This window comes from Aedes aegypti, chromosome 2 (assembly GCF_002204515.2).
Source record: "Aedes aegypti strain LVP_AGWG chromosome 2, AaegL5.0 Primary Assembly, whole genome shotgun sequence".
Lineage (NCBI taxonomy): Eukaryota > Metazoa > Arthropoda > Insecta > Diptera > Culicidae > Aedes > Aedes aegypti.
In genome coordinates, this window is record NC_035108.1 from 462,763,250 (window position 1) to 462,787,129 (window position 23,880).

The window sequence follows — 23,880 nt, forward strand, 5'->3', positions numbered from 1 at the left end:
CACGGAAAATAAAAATATTTCCAGAAAAATATTCAAAATTTATTATTTTTTAAAGTACCGTAAAAACTCGAATTTTTATTATTGTCAAAAATCAGTAACTAGAAGAGGCTTCAGGAAAAAATGAAAAAGGATAGGGATGTTCAAAAATAAAAATTATAAAAATCAAAAACCAAAATTCATGGATTTGCAAATAAAAATAAATCATTGCCCAAAACGTGTTTAGAACGATTTTAAATAGCTAAAAATGATATTTAGATCGGAAATAAAAATTTGGGTATTAGAGGGTTAAGATAGTTTTGAATTTTTCGTCGAAAATTTCACTTTAGTCAAATCATTATTACATCTAAATTTGTAATGGGAAAAATTATTCAAAAATATATGTTTAAATTTAAGTTATGGCTGATGTTCTGTGAAAATTTCATTGAAATCGGTCCATAATTAACTGATATCTAGTTTATCAAAGCTGGCCATTTTGTATGAAAAATCGAAAAAGTTGCAAATGTTTTGTCCAATACTGTATTTCTCCATGAACAAGCCTTGTCTAACGCATAATTCCTAAGGCATTCTTAGAAGGTAATGAGTTGACTATTTTTTTTTATTTAATTCCAAAATCCCTCTGAACAACATATATAAAGGACCTCAAATAACAAATATAACATACTTAAACTTTTATTTTAAAAATAATTCCGAATATGAACCTTGACACTTTTGATCATGTTTGACGATCACTTTGTCGAAAAAAAAACGCCACAGGGCTTTTAGTTTTAACACTGGGGTGGTTCCTATCTGACATTTTGGAAGGGACACGGTAAACAAAATATACCCAAAATTTGAGTTTGAACCAAGGGGTCTGACAAAATCTCAAAAACCGTAAAAATGTTTTTTGGACTCAGCGTTTGGTACTAAAATTGGCACAGGGCTTTAAGACCCTATTCGAGGGGGTCAAGATCTTCTAGATGTTTCAAAAAATATTTTATATCTTTTGATCTAAAACTATTTTAAAGTTTAAACCATTTTATTTTATTTTATTGAAACTAATTCATGAATAAGTCAAGTCTACTAAATTTTTCCATATCGTATGAAAACCAATGAAAACAAATATTCAGAGCTCTCATTTTGTGGTGTGTGCTAACGTAAGAACTAAACGACACATACAAGACGCGACGCGAGACAAGACATAACACTTATCGTTCTTACAATCGATTACAATCAATACGATTGTAAGAACGATAAGTGTTATGTCTTGTCTCGCGTCGCGTCTTGTATGTATACAGAGCTATTACAAAAACTTCAAAATGTTATCCGCGAAAACCGCGACTTCTGAAATTCGATCCGCGCCTGGAAGCACCAATCCGCGCCTGGAAGCACCAATCCGCGCCAAAAATATATTCCAATTGTCATTGAAATCTTCATGTCACAATACCCAATCGATTTTTCGTAAAAATATCTTAACATTGTTGTGTAAACTTAATTGTTTCAACAAATTTCTGTGTTCTTTGATGCACTTTTCTAGTACCGTAATCCAGGGGCACATTAATCACTATAACTTTCTGTTATATTATCCTTAGGAACTGAGATATTGTCAACTTAATTTCGGCAAAACCAGTACTTCGTTGATCTCCATCAGTGCATGTAACTATTTTTTTGGAAATAATATTGAATGTATCATAAACCTAGCTTGAAAATAAGAAATTGAAAATGGTCCACTGGGGCGAAATTGATGTTCATATAATAAAGTAAAAATAAGAATAATAAATGTCTCCATCTACTAAATGTGGGTCCCCTAATACAGAAAATGACGTAAAAAAATCTTACAGCTTTTGCATTTGACCATTTTATTGCGAAGCTTAACTTTGGAAACCAGAATAATATACCTGAATGTAGGTTATTTACCTTGTAATAAGCACGTTTTCCGAAAATAAACGGTTTGAAAAACTACGCTAGTTATGCAGTATGATTTCAAAATCGAGTTCAATAGTTCACATTAAAGCTGACAATTGGATTGTTTAGTACTGACTTTTCCAACAGTATTGCTTTCACCTAAAAAACTGTTATTATTTCTGTGCAAAACTATCTTTATGAAATAAAAACTGTTTGAAATCTTGGCACGTATGAAGCATCCTTAAAAGATATTGCTCTTTGATACCGACCGGTAATATGTCATTAGTCCGACAGTAATTGGCCAATATACAGTACATTGCATTATACATTTAAAACTCTTTCGACGTTTTATAAAAGATGTGTGAATATTTTAACTCGCAGATTCTTTCCTTATCCCACTAACCCAATCTTTCCACGGAAACTGTGGATATGCAGAGGTATACTCGGTCTCTAGTAACAATGGTTGTCTAACATTCTTTCCCTTCCTCCATAACCGTAAGAACGTGGCCGCCACCGTTATCGACTTTTAAATAATGAGCTTTTGGATTGTGCATTTTGAGAATGGTAGCAAATTGTTTAACTGACATTTTTTCCGATATCATATCTAGATACACAATGAGTCCTAATCATCTTAGGAAGTGCCTTTAGATTTTATATTCTTTAATGCTTTTTGTTAAATGTCGAATTACAGACGAAATGTTATCGCTTTTTATATTTTCCTACACCACATTTTAACTTTCAAGAATCCGTTATTGTAATTATTGCCATCATCGAAAGTTCACAAACAGTTTTTCTGTTTAAAACTGAAACTCATACGATGAAATTGTGTTCACTGTGTTTCAGTCGGAGAATTGAATATTTTGAATGCATCTTCTTATAAGTAAACTTTCTTGATTTTGAACAAAAAAACGCTATTTTCTCAAATCAATGAAGGATTGTGACCCCTTAATATTCGAAATGTTTCAAATTATTAGAGGAAAATAAAAAAAAGACCTGCAAAAATTATTAACTTAACAGCAAAACTGGGCCATAGTGACTAAATTATAAAGTGTACTTTACAGCACTCAATGAGATGACAAGAGTTTACAGTTTTAAATACAAATTTCCTAATGATGAACTGCATAACTTGTGTCAATTTTTGTAGCATGATTTGGACAATCCGCGATTTGCCCGACATAATTTCAGTCACTCGTGATTCTCGCGCCTGGCATACCAAATCTGTGAAAATCGTGAAATTCGCGACTGTTGTAACAGCCCTGATATCGAGTTGCAGGACTTTTTTGTAATTTGTTTTTTAATTTCTTGGACATCCGGGAAAAACCCGGGAATTTGAAAACTGATTTTGAATGGACACCCTGCCTATAGTCGCACTAGTGGCTTTTTATGGCCGTTTGGCTATTAATCTTTTTAAAACATTTTTTGGCATGAAGGTCAGGAGCTATTTAGCTAAATACCATTGATACACAGCTTGATTTTGTTCAAAAAATGATCGAAATAATTAGTTTTGCTTAAAATTTGAGCTCCCTTGCGCCTATAGTAAACCTATATTCCTATAGTAGCACTACTGAGAGAAATTATTTTTTTATTATACGAAATAAATGATTAATTAAGAACTATTACATCAAACGAAATCTTTTGATCCACACTTTGTAGGAAAAATATAAAAGTTTTGTAAAAATACGGTTTTGATAAGTATTTTGCCAACGCCGTGATGCTAGTGCTACTATAGGAACAGAAATTAGAAATAGTGTTACTATAGGCACATGCATTCCTATAGTGGCACACGCGATAATAAATACAAATATTTGAGTTCTCGTAGTTTTCATATTTTTCCCACAAAACCAAGATAAAAAGCTATCAGATGATGTAAAAATAATGACGCTAGCGGTATTTTTCGATTTTATACGAATTTTTGTTCTTAGCTATGCGGCTATTGGTACATCGACCCTAATTAAAAAATATATGAAATTTTCTATTTTAAGCGATTGCTTCTATTGAGTTCAATTTTTCAGTTTTTCTCTGGGTCACATTCTTTCGAAAAAAAAGTATATATATTCTGGATTATATACAAAGTTAACTTTAAGGCTTTACTGAATTTAGAAAAAAAACTTCGTACAATATAGAAAAAGTACGTACAAATACGAACTACTGTATCATATAAGAACTTTCCATACTTTCCAATTTTCTGATTGCATTGCAAATATGCAAAAACATGAGGCGCGTTTTAAATTCCAATATGTTTTGAAAACTAACTTGAGAAGAATTTCGAAAATTATGGCTCAACATTCATGATTTACTAAAATATATTGAAGGATAAAGATTGGCCAAACCATACTTTGGGATTCAGATATTGGAAAAAAAAAACAATCTACTCAAAGAATCTGATGTTGACTTTAACGTTAAAATTATTAATCTAAAGAGAAAATATTGAAAAGTATTTCAAATGTTTTTTTTTTTTAAATCCGAACTTTGGTTCCTCGGGGGGCCCCTCTAATCGGGGGGCCCGGGCATTTGCCCCCTTGGCACCCCCCTAAATCCGAGCCTGCTCTAAGGAAGTTCTCCAAAAATCAGCATTTCATTAAATTATTATTGCTGTTTTTGTTAATGTTTTTTCAGTAATCTTTAGAAACTTATTAGGAAAAACTTAGAAAGAATTTCATCAAGAATCCAGGAGTTTCAGAGATCATCATAGGAATTCACCATGGCATACTTAGAACTTACACAAGTCACATCAGAGATTACTCTAAAATTTTCGTTATAAATTCCTGGCGGATTTTTTTTCCAAAATTTTCTACAAAAAATCTGAAAAATTTCCTTGACTCATCACTGGGCACATCCCTTTATGGATGATTGGAAAAAATCTTTGAAAGCTTTCTTGTGAAATAAAAATAAAAATGGAGGAATTCCTGAATGAACTTTGAGCTCTTGGAGATGCTCTAAACGAGAATGTTGGAGATAGTTCTAAGTAAATCAATGGAAGAAACAATGGATACATTTCTGATAACATAGAATTTTCTTCAACAATGAATCCAGCTTTGAAGGAATTCCTGATTCCTAAAAAAATCAGAATGAATTCATAAAGGTATCTAAAAAGAAATTCATGGAAGAATTAGGAAAGAGGAAGAGATGTCTGGAGTAATATGTGAAAGAAATAAACAGCAAAACTAACAGTTATATTTGTCGTAATGTCACGAGGAGTTGAAAAAAAGACAGAGAAATGTTCTTAAAGAAATGTCTGTTCAAATGACGAAACGATCTCTCATGTCGTGGTTACCGTTAGTTTCTTTTTATTCATCTAAGAGGTCTCTAAAGTTGATATTTCGAAGACGGTCAATCACTTTCAGCCCTGATTTCATCAAGATCCTCAGAGAAATTTTCTGGGTGCGTCGCTGATGATCATAAATCTGAATTCAATTTTAAGGGAAAGGCTATTTATATTCTTCAGTTCGAGCTTTTACCTTATATCTGACCTTGATGATTAAAGGCAAATTAAAACAAAATAGCCATTTTTTTCTCATGTTGTTTACACATTTAGAACAAAGGCGGCATTCACAAATTACGTAACGCTCTAGGGGGAGGGGGGTGGGGTGCTCAAGCGTTACGACTCATACAGGAATATAAATTTTTCATACAAAAAGCGTTACGGAGGGGGGGGGGGGGGGGAGGTGGTCGAAAATTTCCAATTTTAGCGTTACGTAATTAATGGACGCTGCCAAGAGATATTTTTTAATTGACGTGAAAAATACTTTGGAGTTTATCATTAGATTTTTGTTCAAGATTTCGAAACCTAACCTTAAATAAATAAATTTAAGGTCATATAAAATAAAAAAAATCCTCAATAATTTATGTATTTTTGAAAATTACTTGAACCTGGAATATTTTTTTTCAAACCTGAAAAAACCTGGAAACATCAGGGAATTTTATTTCTGTAAATGAGTAGACATTCTGTTATAGGTGTTCTACTAAACAGCTCGAAGATTTATTATCAGAAAAATGATTATTTTCTAAAAAGTTAACGCTCAGATTTGAATCCCAGGGATTCCTGAACCTATTAGAGCAATCCCAAGAACCCTTGAAAAAATAAGGCGGCATCCCTTTATTACGTAACGCTAAAATTTAAATTTTTTGACCCCCTAACCCCCTCCGTAACGCTTTTTGTATGAATAATTGTAAATTTTTGATGAGCCGTAACGCTTGAGCCTACTCTCCCCCGGTTCCGGGTCATTTGGCAGAATGCCATTTGGCCGAATGCCGTTTGGCCGAACGCCATTTGGCCGAATGCCGTTTGGTCGAATTTGAAAACAATAGTGAACTACAATCAGCATGAATTTTGTAATTAATTTCAAAGCTGAATTTCAAAGAACAGTTTAGAGGAACATCCTAGATTGTTGTTGTTGTTGTTTGTGAGGGACTTTAACCCGAAGGTCATTCGTCCCTAAAACATCCTAGATGTAAGCAATTATTCACTACTATGCTAGCGGAAATAGCCAGCATAGGGTTTCGCATTGTATTTGTCGTCAGCTTTTGACGGTTATCAAAACGGTTTACGACTCATTCGTCCTTCAGTGGCATCGGATTGCTTCAACCATTCTGATCATACTTAGTAAATTATTTCATTTTTAGCAATCACAAGTTTGGTGACTTCTTCACAACAGATAAATAGTGAGCTTATTTGACGTTAGTATTTACCGAGTCGTCCGGTTTACTGATATACGCAATCAACGGCGCAGAGTTCAGTTAACACTTTGTAATATTAATCTTGTTGGAGAATGACATCTCATCTTAGTTATCCCTTGTGCTAAAAAATATATGCTCTTAATAAAACTGTTTATGAACGTTATAAGATTTAATTCCAATTACTGTGAAAAATATTCAAATATGAAAGAACAGCATATGATCAAAAGAAAGTAAAATCTCTTATACAATTTAAAGCAAGTGTACTGCAAATAATTGTTATATCAGTATAACTACAAAGAACTGCCGATGATTTAAAGAAGGTAAAATTTCCATTGAAAATATAAGCTTAATTATTGCCAATAATAACGAAACCAATACAAATCGAAAGAAAACCCTAAGTTTGAAAGAAGGAAAAATTTCTGATGAAAGTATAAAAAAAAACTTCAAACCCTAGCACACCGTTGGTAATCCAGAGCGTAGAGTCTCGACGCGAGTTCACAACTTCGTCCTGAATAAACGGATCGTATTAATTACATTGCTCTTGGAGCACTTATATATCGATAAACAAGACATCCCGCCTCATCGTAAAGATCAACATATTAATTAATTGATCAGTTGTTGAGCCACACTTATGAAGGCTACACATCAGTGTGGAAAACATAGATTTTTTTGCCCGTGATTCGGCCAAATGGCCGGACACCGTTTAATGATTTTGCCATGGGGCATCTGCAATTTTGAACAAATATCTTTTAACCATTAATGATTTAATTTCTACTATGCTACGCCATATTTTTTAAAAATGTTTCACTCTTTTCATAGCAATGTTTTGAAATATTTTTTTTGAATTTTTGCTCTCGCACTGCCAGGGGCCCTGACTCAGGGCTAATATGTTTTGAACTTTTCTCTAACTTTTTTCACTCGACGTTTGGATCAAAGTTTAATTACTTCTTGCAAATTGCGGTTTGACAAATCGATTCAGATGAAAACTATACTATGCTATAGTTTTGAGAATAAGATTACATATAGATTAGAACAATGTTATAGTCAACTTATTGTTCCAGTAGTTTTTCTTTAAAAAAATATTTGCAATGATTTTCATAGAAACGATTTTTGATATAGAAAAAGTTAATTACATAATAAATCCTCAAGCTGTTTAGTAGAATACCTATAAGTAGATAAAAAACCGAATTTAGTACTATACCATTTAATTGCACTAGAGTTTGTATCCTTTGACAGATACGCGTATTACGATTTCAACTGTAAGGCCGTCTTCAGTGTCGTGTACTAGACTCGACTTGAAGAAAACCATCGTATGCACACATTATATATTAAAAATAGGTATAAACGTAATTTATGAGCTTTTAGGTACATTTCTCTTTTGTTGAAACTTTAAATGCTGAAAGGTACATCACAGGAACGATTAGTAGGTACCAAGTTGAATAGCCATGTATTGCCGTTGCCGTTGTCTCTGTTGAGTAGCGTCGTAGGTACCTGTTTGCAAATTTCCAGACTCTCCGCCACATCCAGTTGCCTAGGAGAAGATTTTTTTTTTATATATCAGCCGTCGTAATTGTATGTCCTTCTGAAAAGATATGTTCTGCCACCTCAGATTTGAAATCGTATGTCATCCCCTTGTCTATCGTCTTCTGAACTTTTCCTACTTCCGCTAAGTATTCCTTGAATCTAACCTCGAGAGACCGCTTTGTTTGGCCAATCTAGACCTTGCTGCAGTGGCAACAGCTGATTTTGTAAACATCAGCCTTGTTTAGTGTGTTTACCGGATCCTTGGTAGAGCCTAACGAAGTCCTAAGTTGGTTGTCTCTGCTGGAAAATACCAAATCGATTCCGAAATTCCTTAGCTTTGGGCGGAGCTGTTTGCTATAGGATGGAGACTCTCTTCATGGGTTCGGTGATAGGGGTTAGTGTCGTCAAAGCACTCCGAATTTGCTGTCTATCCTTTTTGTCGATGATGGCTTTTATCGTCCTTTCCTTGCATCCGTTGATCCTTGCCGTCTCGTAGATATATTCCAGTTCCTTGGTCTTTCCGTCTTCGCTGAGGGGTAGAGTCTGCATCCTGTGGATCATGTGGTGAAACGCTGCCATCTTATGCTGGAACGAATGATTCGATGTGTAGGGGATAACTCGCTGGGTGTTTGTGGGCTTCCTGTAGATTTCGAAGTTGTAAGTTGAACTTTCTTCCCTGGTGACAAGTAGATCCAAAAATGGTAGTTTTCCATCCTTCTCCTCCTCGTTGGTGGACTTGATATCCTTGTGTACGCTGTTGATTGTATCCAAAATTTTAGCCAGATCGTTCCGCTTGATAACGCTGAAAATGTCGTCGACATATCTCCACCATTTATCCGGTAAAACTCCTTGTTTCTTTAAATTTTCCTCAAAATTCGCACAAAAACGGGGAGAGAGGGTTTCCCATGGGGGCTCCATTCGTCTGTTTGTAGAAATTTCCTCGAAATTGAAAGTAGTTTTCATCCATGCACAATCTTGCCAACCTCATGTATGTCCTGACCTTTCCTTTCCATGATGCATCCGTCCTTTGGGGTAATAACCAGTCCTCGAGAAGATTTAGTAAATCCTTTACTGGAACGCTGGGAAAAATAGCCGCTACGTCGAAAGAAACCATCATCTCGTCATCCTCGATGTGTCCTGACTCTAATAGTTTCTGGGAGAATTCCTGGGTGTTTTTAACTGACCTAGCGGGGAATGGATTCGGCATACTCTGGAATTCCTTGACTAACCATTTCGCCAGTTTATGAGTGGGGGATTCGTCGGCCGAGATGATTTCTCGCATTTCCTTTCCTGGTTTGTGAATCTTCGGTAGTCCTTTAATCCGTGGAAGAATGGAGTTTGACTCTTTCAAACGAGCCTCGCCAATAATCGCCTTGCAGTCCTTCAGGGTTTTGTCCGTGAGCTTGATGAGTCCGGGTAGTAGGGGCCTTCGCTGACCTTTTTCGCCATTTGTTCGTCGTAATCTGTGTTGTCCATGATGACGACTGCGTTGCCTTTATCCGCCTTGATGTAGAATACTGGTTTATCATTAAGTTCTTTAACGATCCTCGTCTCGTCCTTGTCTGCCCTGCTTCGTTGTCCTGTTGTAATGGCCTTTGGTACGATGTTTCTCGTTGTGTTCTGGTCCTTTATTGGTACGATTTGGATGATTGCTGTTTCCATGTTTACGATAATTTTCTACGTTGCAAAGAATGGATTAAAAACCGGGAAAATTATGTAATATATACCGGGAAAACCGGGAAAAAAGCGGGAATTTTAAAATCAAAATTTGGTGGCCACCCTGCATATTTGATAATTTATGAGTAACTTGAACAATTTATTGGAGACATTCCTAAAGCCATTCCTTACGAATTCCAAGGATGGATTTCTTGAAGAAACCGTCGTGAAATTGCTGGAGGAATCCCTGGAAAATTAATCTGGAGAATTTCCAGGAAGCTACTAGCCACTAGCCCGCTAATTCGCCTTATTGGGCTTATACAGCTGTTATGCGGCTAATATAGGGCATGTCAGCTCTATAAAAGCTCCATATTAGCACGGAGGGCGAATTAAGGATTTCCGATGGAATCCTTGGAGCAATTAAATTCCCTTCCCTAGGACGTGGAATCTTAACGTGATGTTTCATTATATGAATTCATGGAGCAATCCTTCGAGAAATTCGTAAAAAAAAATCCCCTTAGCAAATTTCTGCGGAATTCCCTTTGAAAAATTTCGGGAGAATCCTTTCAAAAGTTCCTAGAGACATTCCTTGGAGAAATACCTGCAAGAATTTTTAGAGATTTCGTTTCACATAACTTCACTTTCAAAATCTTTGGAAAAATTGTTGTAAGGAAATTGTGTTATTCAAAGGGTATATTCCTTGAAGAATCCTTGTATAAATCCCTGGACATATTCCTCAGGAATCTCAGGATGGATTGACCGCGAAGGCGGAATGATTCCATGTAAAAGTACAGCTGACCTGCTAATTTTGGAGTAAATCAAGGGCAGCCAGTCAAGGCCATGCTTTGCTTCTTCTTCCTTTTCTTATTGGCATTACATCCCAACTGAAATAGAGCACGCTTCTCAGTTCAGTGTTCTACATTTAACAACTGAGAGGTTTCTTTGCCAAATTTGCCATTTATGCATTCGTCAGTGTTTGGATTTTGATCCGAATAAGCCGATCGAACCATATTCCCTCCCCTTGGTTATGCGACCTTGCCGCGATGGGAGGGCATAACCCATTAGCCCATATGATGGATTTCAAAGGCGTAACCTGTAGTGGTGGTATCACATTTTGGCATTTTTTGCTTAAATCCGCGTCATAATTCATATGGCATAGACGCAATAATATCTCGGATGAGATCCAACGGACATTCTGCGTCATTGATAGAATTGATGCCCATTTCAAATAATTAATCTATTCGAAGTGGACATTAATACTATTGGTGACGATCAGTTTGCCTTTTGCTAACCAGAATGATCCGTAGCCACTCTTACTATTAGCTAGCTAGACACATCGTTATCATATACGACGTAGGGAATACTTAGGAACTCTTAGGAAAATGACTAGTAGATTCACTGAGTAGAAACAAGCGGCGACAATCTTATTTTATTATGGTTTTTACTTTGCCATAAAAAGAAATACCTCTTTTGTAACAATGGTATAAACAATCTAATTCCAGCTTCATTTTCGCAAAATTTACAAGTAGAAAGTAGGCGTTGTGAAGCATTGCATTTGCCACCGAAAAGTGAATCTTGTAGGAGACTGTAATAGAAGCCTAAGATAACTTCAATATTCACTATAAAAATGACTATGGAAAGTAAGACGCTGAGATCGATCATTAGGGTACATTTGCTAGTTTCGAAAAAATGTTGAACAGACAAGGAAGGTGACTTTTTTCTTTAAGGATATGTGCGTAATGACCAATAAATACTTTTAACAACAAAAAATGAAATTAACTAGAACTACTACTAAACAGCCTAATTTTTGTTAAGACTTGACGACAATTGACATTTAAGACTCTAATCTTACGAAAAAGACAGGAGTAATCAGAATAGCACTTGAATGACAAATTATTCAAAACCATTTCGACTAGACAGTTTTAGTAATGACACTACTACACAACTATTTCGAACAAATTCTGATGGAGCTGCTGATTTTCACAATGCTTCCTTTTCTCAGAAGCAAGGGAATATGGGTATTTTTCAAAAACTATCACATAATAATACTAATAAAAAAGCAGTGTTCATGTGGGCGCCATAGCCTAGTCCGTCTGAGTATTGGTCCTGGTAGAGGGGAAACTTGGCAAACCGAGGGTTCAGCCTTGACAAGTGAAGCTGTCAGGCAGCTCCAACTGACTACCATATAAAAAACTCTTATGGTCTTACAAACCTTCTACTTCTACCAGTTTACTCGAACTGGCTCAACGATTCTATTAGTCTATTGTTCCTTTCTGACTAATCCTAATGATCTTTTTGGTTTATCAACTCGTTCAGCCTAATGACACTTTCGGCAAAATGACCCCTTAGGCCCTAACAATTTCACAAATTCACAAATTTCATAACACTGAAGCGGGTGGGTGTGCTACAAATGTTACAGGTCATATAAAATTCTTGGAATATACGAAAAGCGTTATGAGGGGGTGGGTGGGTGTCGAAAATGGTCGTTTTTGGTGTTATGAAATTTGTGAATGAACCCTTACGAGCTATTCAACCTAAGAAAATAGAACCAATTTTCATTTGTTTTTTATTCCAGCTGGACATCACCCTGCGAAACTACAACACCCTCGAGCAGAAGAAGGTCATCTACAACACGGTCGTCACGAACGTGGCCGTCAACGCCTTCTGGCTGGCCACGGTCGAAAACTGGAACGACAACTGCTACTCGGCGGAAACCCGGCTCAAGTTCTGGCGATACGACGAATCCCGGCAGAACTACTCGCTCAACACCAACGTCGAGAATGTGCACGTTAATGGGGCCACCGGATTGGAGTTCTCCAGCACTTCCAAGGAGCGGGATGTCCTTTGTGCCTCGGCGGGTAACGACCGGTGTATCAAAGTGTGGTCATTGGAGGAGATCGAGGTCACCGGCGGTGGAGAGAAACTGGTGTGGATCTGCGTGGGTCGGGTCGACTACAAGAACCTCCCGGTCAAATCGCTTTCATTCTCACAGGACGGATCATTGTTGGCTGGAGGATTTGGGAATGTTTTGTGTGCTTGGAATGCGGAAACCCTTCGCCTCAAATGTGTCCTTTCTGCTCCGGCAGGGTATGATGGAAGTGCCAATCGGATAGTTCTGTCGGTACCATCCAAAAAGAAGCCCGTTGACAAGAGTCAGTACCTGGACAAGAAGGCAAAGGTCGTTCAACAGCTGTTGGAAGTTCTGGAATCGAAAAACGCCTCAAGTCTGTTCAAAAACGTAACACCAGCTAAGAAGAAGCGGTTCCTTGAAAACCATACGAAACCCGTCTCGGATTTGTCCAACGACGAAAAAAAGATAGTCTTCAAACGGGTTCAACTGCAAAACGAGCTCACCTTGCTCCAGAAAGCCGAATTGTTCCACCGACTTCGTATCCAGTGTCGAACCACCGGTCAAATGAAGTATAAAATCGCTGAAAAACTCGCCAAAGCCAGGGACATTTCCACACAATCCGAGCGCCATCTCCAGAAGATCCTGGATGATCTCTGCCAAAATGTCAAATTCCGTTGCAAACGAAAACTGCGGCAGTATCAACGTCGCAACGAATCCGCCCCCAATCTATCGCAGTTCACCAGCATCTTCGACGCGGACCTCCGGGGTGACTCCTGCAAACTTCCGAAGACCGTTCCGCAGAAGAGTCATCCGCTCAAAACGACCACGCAAATTCGGCACATACATTTCTGCCATGGCGAACACTCGCATCTGGTGGTGATGTGTACCGAGAATCGATTGCTCGTGTGGAACCTGCTGACCCTGCGCATCCAGGTGACGGTCAATCTGAGCGTCGAGCGGATCGCGATCGATTCCTTCACCAATCTGATCGCTGCCTTCACCGCCGATAATGAACGTAAGTACAGTAAGACTTTTTAACCCTTATCTGTGTTCTGTGGTCAATATGACCCTAGAGCGCTTTTAAATAGCTAACTCAGTTCGGGTTGAGCACCCAGTGTAATCGGTCGCATTGCTATTAGATCTGAAGTGATTGATTTATTATTCTCAACGTTATTATCCGGGAGCACCAGCGCTACGCCTCCCTGCTGGATAGTTTTGTGGAATCAGTGGGCTGAGTGTAGTAGTTAAATCGCGAAATTATACCGCGAGATTTTTAGCTATCTCTACCAGGCGCACAAACGAGTGAAGTAGCATATCTCCAATAACCGTGTGCGGAATTGTGGGGAATTGTGGAGAAAAACCGCAACCTAGGTTGCTAACAGGTAGTGATAGGTGGAGTGGGTGAAGAGAGAAGCGACATCAACATGCTATTAGGCTACGAACCATATTGATCAGGTGATCACAATCATATAAGGTAGGGTCAGATTTCCTTTTCCCTCTTTCCTTACGCCGCGTCGGGGTAGGTAGTGGGTGACCACTACCCTTATCTGCGGCTATTGATCTGTCCGGTCTAAAGTAGGAATAGTGCATGGCCTACGCTTGCGGAGGTGACCCCGGGGGGTCAAATGGAAGAACGTTACCCGTATATCTGGATGGACGCAACGAATTCGGAGCTGTAACTACTCTGCTGATGACGGGTAAGGATGGTAGAAACCTTCCCATCGAGCCGTTTATCATCGGAAAGAGTCTAGAACTATGCGCCGGTCCGATCGAACTCGCAAAAAGCTAAAGCAAAAGTACACGTTATGTGATACAAACGAGGAAGCCGACATAAGTTAAGAAGCTACTGAAAATGACCCAACTGATTGATGGCACGGAAGTGTCGGTCGTTCATCATACCTGACTTAAGGTGAAACAGTTTTGAATCAATTTCTAAGATTGCACTAAAACTTCAAAGGCACAAATCTCGCGAAGAAAGCATCCCACAACAGTGCAATTTTTATTTTGGCTTTGTGCACTAGCAGAAAGCTTAAAATAAGATCAGGATCGTTTGCCAACTATTTCTCCAGTTTTATGCTTTTGAAAACGTGAGTAGGTGGAGAAGTCGGCCATTGTGCCGGCCATCTTTGGGTTCCGAGTTGTTTCACCTTAACGTAAGTCGCTGTGTTATATCTGCATACGATCTGTTAGAGAAAGATGAAGCCGAAATTGTTCGAGAAATGAGCTCACAAGGAGTTATCGCGGTTCGAAGGATCCTGAAAGCCAACTAAGAAAAATCGACAGCCATTATTCTGACGTTCAATCGAAGTGTGTACCCTGCTAATGTCAAAATTGGAGTGCTTAATTTCAAAACTCGCCCGTACTACCCAAACTCCCTCCTTTGTTTTGGCTGCTACAAATATGAACATCCCCGGCTGGGCTGTGTCAACCCCAAACGTTGCTACAATTGCTCCCAGGACCACGAGGAAAAATATGTTTGTGACCACGCACCTTTCTGCAGAAATTGTGAAAGAGACCATCGGCCTTCTAGTCGACAATGTCCCATTTACAAGAACGAAATGGACATCATCAGAACCAGGATCGACCACAACATCTCGTCAGCAGAAGCCAGGAAACGTGTCGCTGCTGGAAACGGTAGCTATGCGCAAGTCGCGACCCAACCACGATTGGATCAAGCTAGGATGAATGCGCTAACAGCAAAACTCGCAGAAAAGGATAAGAAGATCGAGCAACTTGAAGCGAACCTCGAGCGCACTTCACACGAAACGCTTGCAAAATTGAACGCTTGTATGGAGAAAATGGAACAAGAAGAGAATCAGGTCAAGGAACTGCTGGAAGCCCTTCGCCACCGAGATGAAAAATTGGCCAAAATCGAAGCCGACAACGAAAACATGAAGAACTACATCGAAAACATTCTAACCAGACCGAGGACGAGCTCACAGAGCAGTGAGCCGACTTCCAACAAAAAGGCAAAAACCAATCGCCCAACAGCACCGAGCACCAACAGGGTGTCGACTACCTGGAAAAACCTGGAAAGTCAGGGAATGTCAGGGAATTCCACTTGAGGTCAGGGAAAAAATATCAATACTACAACATCAAACGAGTTGATTGTCTGAAATGATATTGTTAGGCTAAGTCAGCAATACGATATATGGAATAAAGAGGGTAATGAATCAATCTTTCAAAATTGCAGTTAACCATTGAGGAAATGCTCTTATGCATAATAGAGTAAACTGTACTTTACTGCTTATATTTATCCTCAGAATTCAAGTTTTCTGAATTGAAAAGCATCAACAGTACTCTCCGAACAACTTCTTCTAAATTGGCGTGGATTGCATTAAAAATATTTTGTTGTTAAGTTTCTTAGATCAACTAATTGCCTAGTTTGGCGCATTTAGCACAAAATCTTGAAAAAAAATGCAGTTCACTACATCAAATTGTATCAATCCTTGCTCAAAATATCGAGTAGAACTTGTAAAACTAAGTATAGAGAAAAACCAATAAGGATTTTCGTATTTAAGTGATGATGAATAAAAGCCGTATCTCAAAATTTTAGGATCACAAATCTGATGAATCAAACAATAATTTATTTGGAAAAGAAATGGTTGCTGGCTGGTGGTGTTCAATCGATCGTTTTTTCAACTCTTAACACTGTTTGGTTTTCTAGTTTTGTGTTCTTGATGATGGTACAATTTTTCGGTTCAATGTTCTGCATGAGAAAATAAAAAAAATTGTCGAAAATACGTATGTTTCAGATATAAAGATATGGACAGGATATTTCTTGTTTTATTTTCTTCCAAGTTATTTCTGAAAATAGTTTGTTCAGATAGTACCGCCTTTCTTCAGGGTTTTTATCAGGAGCTTTCTTATAGATATGACCAGTTTTTTTTTTCTTACGATATACCCAGGAGATACTCTAGAAATTCTGAGGATGCCTCTCCAAATTTCTTGATTTATTTTATTTTTGAAAAGCAGAAATATTATTGAAAAGCAGAAATTTCAGGAATATTGTTTGAAATAATCTTCTCAACAAGCTGTTGAGACCTCAACCCATCAAATTTTCAACGCGAATGGTTGTCAGGTTCTCTAGATCTGTGAGCTTGAAAATTCGAAATTTGGCTTTGTTGATAATCACCTTAAATTGAAGATACAACGAAGCCACATCTCAAATTTTCGAGAGCATAAATCTCATGGACCAAGTAATCGTTCGCTCTGAGAATTGGATTGATTGATCATCATCAGCGTGTGACCAATCGATCATGTTTGGAGCATGAACAGCTGTTTGGTTCTCTAGATTTGTGCTTTTGAACATTTTAGGTGTGGCTTCGTTGCATCTTCATCTTAAAAATACTTAGATAAACTCCTTGAGGAGAAAACCTAGGCGTTATTCATATCGGAATCCTAAAATCATACCTAAAATAAATTACATGTAACTAATCATCGTGAAGCATATTAAAAATATTGTAAGAATAAAAATGAATACATTTTGGAAAAAACCTCTGTGATTCCGAAAAAATATCTTTAGACGTATTCTTGAAACAATCCTGAAAAATCCAAATTCTATTCTTAAAGAAATTCAAAACAATTTTTAGAAAACCCTGGAGATAAGGAGTTTTTAGGGGAAATCGTCATGGTAAAGTATTGAAGGAATATCTGTAAAATTATGTTTAAGAATTTCAAGAGGAATTTCTGAGAAATCTATGTGGAATTTCTTTAAGCCATTCTCCAAAAAAAGGTTTTTCGGCATTGGCTAGAATTTTACCTGGAAAAAGTAATACCTAGCCAAATTTCATGATAAATTTCTTGCACTTAAAAAGCATGGTGGATGATCGTAATAGTGTTGCTTCTTATATAAAGAAGTTGTAATAAGCTATAATCAGGAAAGGGTCCAGAATTGTCGTTTATGCCTGAAATTTGTGAAATTATATTTGAGGTAGTTCAGTAGCCGAGTACATCTTTGATCAATTGCTCAGTTTAATCATATCAACTTGAATAAACGCTAAAAAATGTTATCTGACAAATATATTTCAGTAAAGTAATAGCTTTTCTTCAGTTTATTCATAAGACCTAGTATGAATAAACTGAATATTAGTATGATGTGTATGTGAAACTTTACATCATGCAAATTTTCGGATATGTATCTTTCTTGGATTACTAATTTTGGTTCAAATTAATTAATTGAGTGGCCTGGAATTTTTCTGGAAAACGACTGGAAGGTCAGGGAAAGTCAGGGAATTTTATTTTTAATATTGAGTCGACACCCTGAATGAACACACTCAAACATGTCACCTCCCCCGAAAAAAACAGCCAAATGCAAACAGAAGCCCAGTTATGACTAGGTCAAACTCAAACAAAGGCAAATGCGGGACGGTAACTCCAATTGACATGGACTCCTCAAACGAATTGACTTTTCTCGACCAAACCGATTATGGACCGACCGAAAATTAACAATAATCAAGCTCTACGACCTTCCAATAAATCTACCGTCAGCACCAAGCAAAACGTAAATACAACCCACCCACATCACAGTACTGCAAACCTCGAGCCTTTCCGGTTTGAAGAGTGGCAAAGTGCAGTACCACTCTCACTTCCTTTGGAAGCGCTGCACACTGGGGAACTTGTCCGGGCCGCTCTACCCCAACCCGTTGACAACGAACCCAACTGCACGGCCGGTTTTCGTTCCCAACCTGTTGCATCAAATGCGATAATCATCGATAATACTTTACACTGCTTTACAGATCATCCTTTCATAAGTATTCCTAATTCATCAACCTCTCAAATCGTAGAATACGTTTCTCCTGTTTCTGACCCTTTTAACCTTGATTGTAAAACGTATCCCAAAACGCACTCAAAAGCCTATCCATCTACGCAAACTCAATGTTCCTCTGAAGCGTCTTTCGGAAGTAAAAATCGACCACAACTGCGACAACAAGGCTTTCATCATGGGAGCCAAATACCCACATCATCGCGCAGACTGACAACAGACAACCCTAATCTTCACGGTGAAGGGTCCGTAAACCCTAGGCAAATCCTTGCACCGGCCCTGACCCCAGATGTTCCCAGCTTCTGGACTGAGCCTGCGGCGGCAGCCGGTGCAGGGAACTTGTCTGTGGCACAGGCAAGTATCCATCAATTTCCATCCCAAAGATCAAATGATTCCCTCGAAATACCTACAGCAAACAACCTCCATGCGTCAACATCCAGCACTCCATCAACAATCCTATCTGGTATCCAAGGCCAAGTCTTCGCTCTGCAGTGGAATGTCCGAAGCGTGTGGCGGAACTATGCTGAGTTTCGTAAAATAGTGGACGACAACAACCCAATAGCAATCTGTCTTTAAGCGATGATGACTAACAAAACGAACGGTCTTCTTAACAACAACTACGACTGGGCTATCCATAATCGATCTGAGAGCATGGGTAATGGCATCTGTGGCCTCGAATTCCGTAAGGATGTGCCACACAAATTTATCAGTGTCACCTCCAGTCTACATGTATGTATTATTCAGGGGACGGACCTGGTGTTGTGGTTAGAACACACGCCTCTCACGCCGAGGACCTGGGATCGAATCCCATCCCCGAGATAGTCACTAAAAATTTCAGTGACGTCTTCCTTCGGAAGGGAAGTAAAGCCGTTGGTCCCGAGATGAACTAGCCCAGGGCTAAAAATCTAGTTAATAAAGATAAAAAAAAATGTATGTATTGCTAGAATAAGTCAACCTCACCATTATCTCAATCTACGTACCGCAAGCAATGAGTGGCGAAGAGTTAAGTAACCATCTAAGTCACCTCATAGATTTCCTTGAACCGCCGTACGTTTTCTGCAGTGATTTTAATTCCCCACTTAGAAGCTAGAAACATCCTTCACCCAAGACAATTCGCTTCTCGAAAAGGCAAAGGGACCTCAACCTACCTAACCCACCTTGACGAGATTATCACTGAAGCAGCCAATAGAAGGGAGCATTGTGAGATAGTAACCTTGGACATCAAGAAGGCTTATGATAGAGTATGGCACAAACATTTAATGGAGGCGGTTCTCGAATGCAATCTGGGAGGAAGAATGAACAAATTTTTAAATAACTTTCTGCAACAACGGACAGCAAGAGTTCGTTACGCTGGAGCCTTGTCAAAATCAACGCAACTTGAAAAAGGAGTTCCGCAAGGCTCCGTACTCTCAGTATCGCTTTTTCTTCTGATTATGAACACACTTTTTACTGAAGTTCCAAACAACATTCAGGTTTTCCTTATGCCGATGCTATAGTCATTGTCGCCACTGGTAAACGAGTTAGGTACTTACGACGTAGACTCCAGAAGGCGGTTTCAAACATAGAAAACTGGGCTATTGGAATCGGGTTCCAATTATCTCCATCGAAGTCATCGACCATGCATTGCTGTAAACTTAAAAGACACCGAAACTGGCACCTCGAAGGTGCCAATATTTTTCTAGAAGGAACTGAAATTGCCAAACCAAAGACAACCAGAATACTTGGCATCACCTTTGATCGTAAATGTAATTTCAACCAACACACGAAGCAACTCAAGGAAGATTGTAGGAGTCGACTAAACCTATTAAAGGCCATTTCAAGAAAAGCAGATCGCAAGACACTTTTGTACATTGGGACTGCCATTGTGACCTCTAAATTATTCTACGGACTAGAGGTGCTACGATTGGAAAACATCGAGCAATTAGCATCAACATACAATCAAATCATTAGGACGGCATCGAGCGCATTCCGAACCACTCCTATACTTTCATTGATGGTCGAATCAGGGTGTCTTCCATTTGAACACTTAGTATTGAGCACTTTAATCAAACAAGCAACTGCAATATTGGAGCTATCGCCGAAAGAATCGAACCACCTGTGGGCAAAAGCTAACGCCGCTTTTCAAAGTCTAACGGATACCGAATTACCCAAACTTTGCAAATTGGTGACAGCACATACCAGAGCGTGGAATCAAAAAGGCCCCACCATCGATTGGTGTGTGTGTGTGTGTGTGTGTGTGTGATACAATCCACCTCCCACTGGCCGGCAGTGTTTTTATGGAAGAAAATTGTATGCATGTATTTAATAATACCCTTCGATATCTTTATATCTGCAGACAATTTTAGCCCAGGAGATGAAAGGTGATAGCTCTACTGAAATTCCAACGACCCATTTCAAGAATGGCAGTAAATACACACACATTCTGAGGTCATTTTCATTTACAGTAAGCCCCGCATAAAAACATCCAGATATCAAATGGATATATGCAATGTTTTTACACTTCCCGAATCGAAAATTATATTTTCGACCCTGGCACGTATTTAGTTTGAATTGGTAATAAGTGAGTAAAGTAAACAATAATAAAAAAACGATTTTACCAGGATGTGAAGCAGATTTTCTCCGTCGCCGCACTGGGGTTTCCGTAAAATACTATACACTCTTTCACCGCACTCCACGCGTAACACGTTCGATCCTGACCGCATCACCCGCCCCCGCAGGAGCAAGCGTCGCAGTCAAAGGATCACACACTACTGCAAAACAGGGGCAAAAAATTCTCCGGCAACGAAAATACGCGCGAAACCGTCATGCAAAATCAATCGGACGACGCAAAACCGAACTGTCCTGCTTGGGCTTCACAAAGCACTACCCAGCAAGGCGCTCCAAAACAGGAAAAAAAATCTCCGGCAACGAAAATACGCGCGAATCCGTCAGCAAAATCAATCGGACGACGAAAAACCGAACTGTCCTGCTTGGGCTTCACGAAGCACTACCCAGCAAGGCGCTCCAAAACAGAAAAAAAAATTCTCCGGCAACGAAAATACGCGCGAATCCGTCAGGAAAATCAATCGGACGACGCAAAACCGAACTGTCCTGCTTGGGCTTCACGAAGCACTACCCAGCAAGACGCTCCAAAACAGGGGCAAAAAATTCTCCGGCAACGAAAATACGCGCGAAACCGTCATGCAAAATCAATCGGACGACGCAAAACCGAACTGTCCTGCTTGGGCTTCACAAAGCACTACCCAGCAAGGCGCTCCAAAACAGGAAAAAAAATCTCCGGCAACGAAAATACGCGCGAATCCGTCAGCAAAATCAATCGGACGACGAAAAACCGAACTGTCCTGCTTGGGCTTCACAAAGCACTACCCAGCAAGACATTCCAAAACAGGGGAAAAAATTCTCCGGCAACGAAAATACGCGCGAATCCGTCATGCAAAATCAATCGGACGACGCAAAACCGAACTGTCCTGCTTGGGCTTCACGAAGCACTACCCAGCAAGGCGCTCCAAAACAGAAAAAAAAATTCTCCGGCAACGAAAATACGCGCGAATCCGTCAGGAAAATCAATCGGACGACGCAAAACCGAACTGTCCTGCTTGGGCTTCACGAAGCACTCAAAGGCCCCACCATCGATTGGTCAATCAAAACAAAAATAAGAGCTGGACAAACCCCTCAGGTGGCCCGTGAAATATTTCGACAAATGATGGAAGAGAAATACCAAGGGATCGAGCATTGGTACACTGATGGCTCGCTAGCAGAAGGAAAAGTAGGATATGGAGTAATCGGACCTGATTTCAGGGTTGGAGCTGGACTACCTAATCAATGTTCAGTTTTTACCGCAGAAGCGAAAGCACTATCTGAAGCGGTTAAGTGCATTACAAATCAAGCAGTTACCTTCTCCGACTCTGCCAGCTGTCTCAAAGCTCTAGAATCGGGAAAGTCAAAAAATTTCTATATTCAGTGTATCGAAAGAGACTCCAAAGAGAAAGATATCCGATTTTGCTGGATAGCTGGCCATTCAGGAATACTAGGCAACGAAAATGCAGATACAGCAGCGCGACATGGAAGAGAGCAATTAACAACCACAACTCTTATCCCAAGACAAGATATCATCACATGGATGCAAAAGAAAATCTGGGGAGCTCATCAACAACTGTGGGATCAGGCACCAAGGAATACATTGAGAATCGTGAAGCAAAATGTAGATAGAGGCGATAAGAAAGAGCAAATTGTGTTAGGTAGATTAAGAACAGGGCATACAAAATTCATCAAAGAACACATTTTTGAAAATAGTTCTCCTGACAGATGCACAGTATGGAACCGTAAATTAACAGTCCATCACGTGTTGGCTGCTTGTTAACGATATAACGCTGAAAGACAGGAGTTTGGACTAAGTAACAAATTGGATGAACTATTGTGTAATGGTAGAAAAGCAGAAGATAGAATCATTAAATTCATAAAGAAAATAGGACTGTATGATAGGATATAACTATAAAATGTATTTTTGAATAGTCTTGGTAAATAAACTTATTTTAATAGAGACGAATGCCCCGTCAGGGCAAAGTCTCTTAAAAAGAAAAAAAAAAAATAGCTGACTTTTTTTTGTTAGTGAACGGAATTGTGATTAACAAAATGGTTGAGATAGGCAAAATTTTGCCTAATTCCAAATTCTAAGCTTTATAAAAAAAAATGGATGAAACTGGTAGCAAGCTGTTTTGCATCATGAGATACGTGAATTTTAAATATTTGTAGCTCATTAGCGCTTCCTTGTTCTAGAATTATGAACTAAGCAAAAATGCCAACTTTGCCGTAGATGTCAGTTTCTATGAAAATTTTGCGATGTTAGGACGAATTAGGATCAGTATGACCTTAAGACACAGACAACGTAACTATTTTTTTTAGCCCAAACAAAAGATGAAACGACTCCTCATAATTCGCCTTAAATCTTTCTAGTGTACATATTTTTGCCGAACATCCCGATGCCGTTGTACCACCGGAAGAACCTACCGCCTGTGTTTGGGGCGGCGTGGATTCCACGTCGCTTTCCCAAATCGCAATCCCTAAGCGTGGACTGGCAAGCCGTTTCGCAGTTGTACTTCCTGAACCACAATCAGGTGATTGTTCATTGTTGACTTTATCCAGCAAATAACTTTTTTAACGATTTGATATTGTCAAAAAATGCAGGAACTGCTCCATCTGGTGTCGGATAGTGACGAGGAATCGTTGGGCCCGGTGGTGTACATGAACGACGTGATCGGCAATGGGCTGCCGAATACGCCGTTTGCAGCGATGCTGGCCAAGCAGCACGCCGGAAGTGGAGTGCAAGCGGGTGCGGCCAACAATGCCGGGCGGATCGGCGTAGCGGGCAAGAACAGCATCAAGGAGGTAGGTGAAGTTTAATTTGGAAATTTTGGGATTTGGATGTTTGACATTACTAATGCATCGCAATTAGAACTGACACGTCCCGTTCTAGATCATGACGTCTGGTGTCTTTCGAATGAAAAAAAGCATTATAATCCATAATTGG

General features: G+C 39.0%; 1 protein-coding gene across 1 annotated transcript in view; it reads left to right on the forward strand.

Annotated features, from left to right (window-relative positions):
* Positions 1–23,880, forward strand: part of LOC5568168 (WD repeat-containing protein 75) — an 86,288-nt gene that overhangs the window by 6,246 nt on the left and 56,162 nt on the right. Inside the window, exons 3-5 of the mRNA XM_001652052.2 lie at positions 12,314–13,604; positions 23,307–23,467; positions 23,538–23,738. Of these exons, the coding sequence (XP_001652102.2) occupies positions 12,314–13,604; positions 23,307–23,467; positions 23,538–23,738 (1,653 nt within the window). The remainder of the gene's footprint in view (positions 1–12,313; positions 13,605–23,306; positions 23,468–23,537; positions 23,739–23,880) is intronic.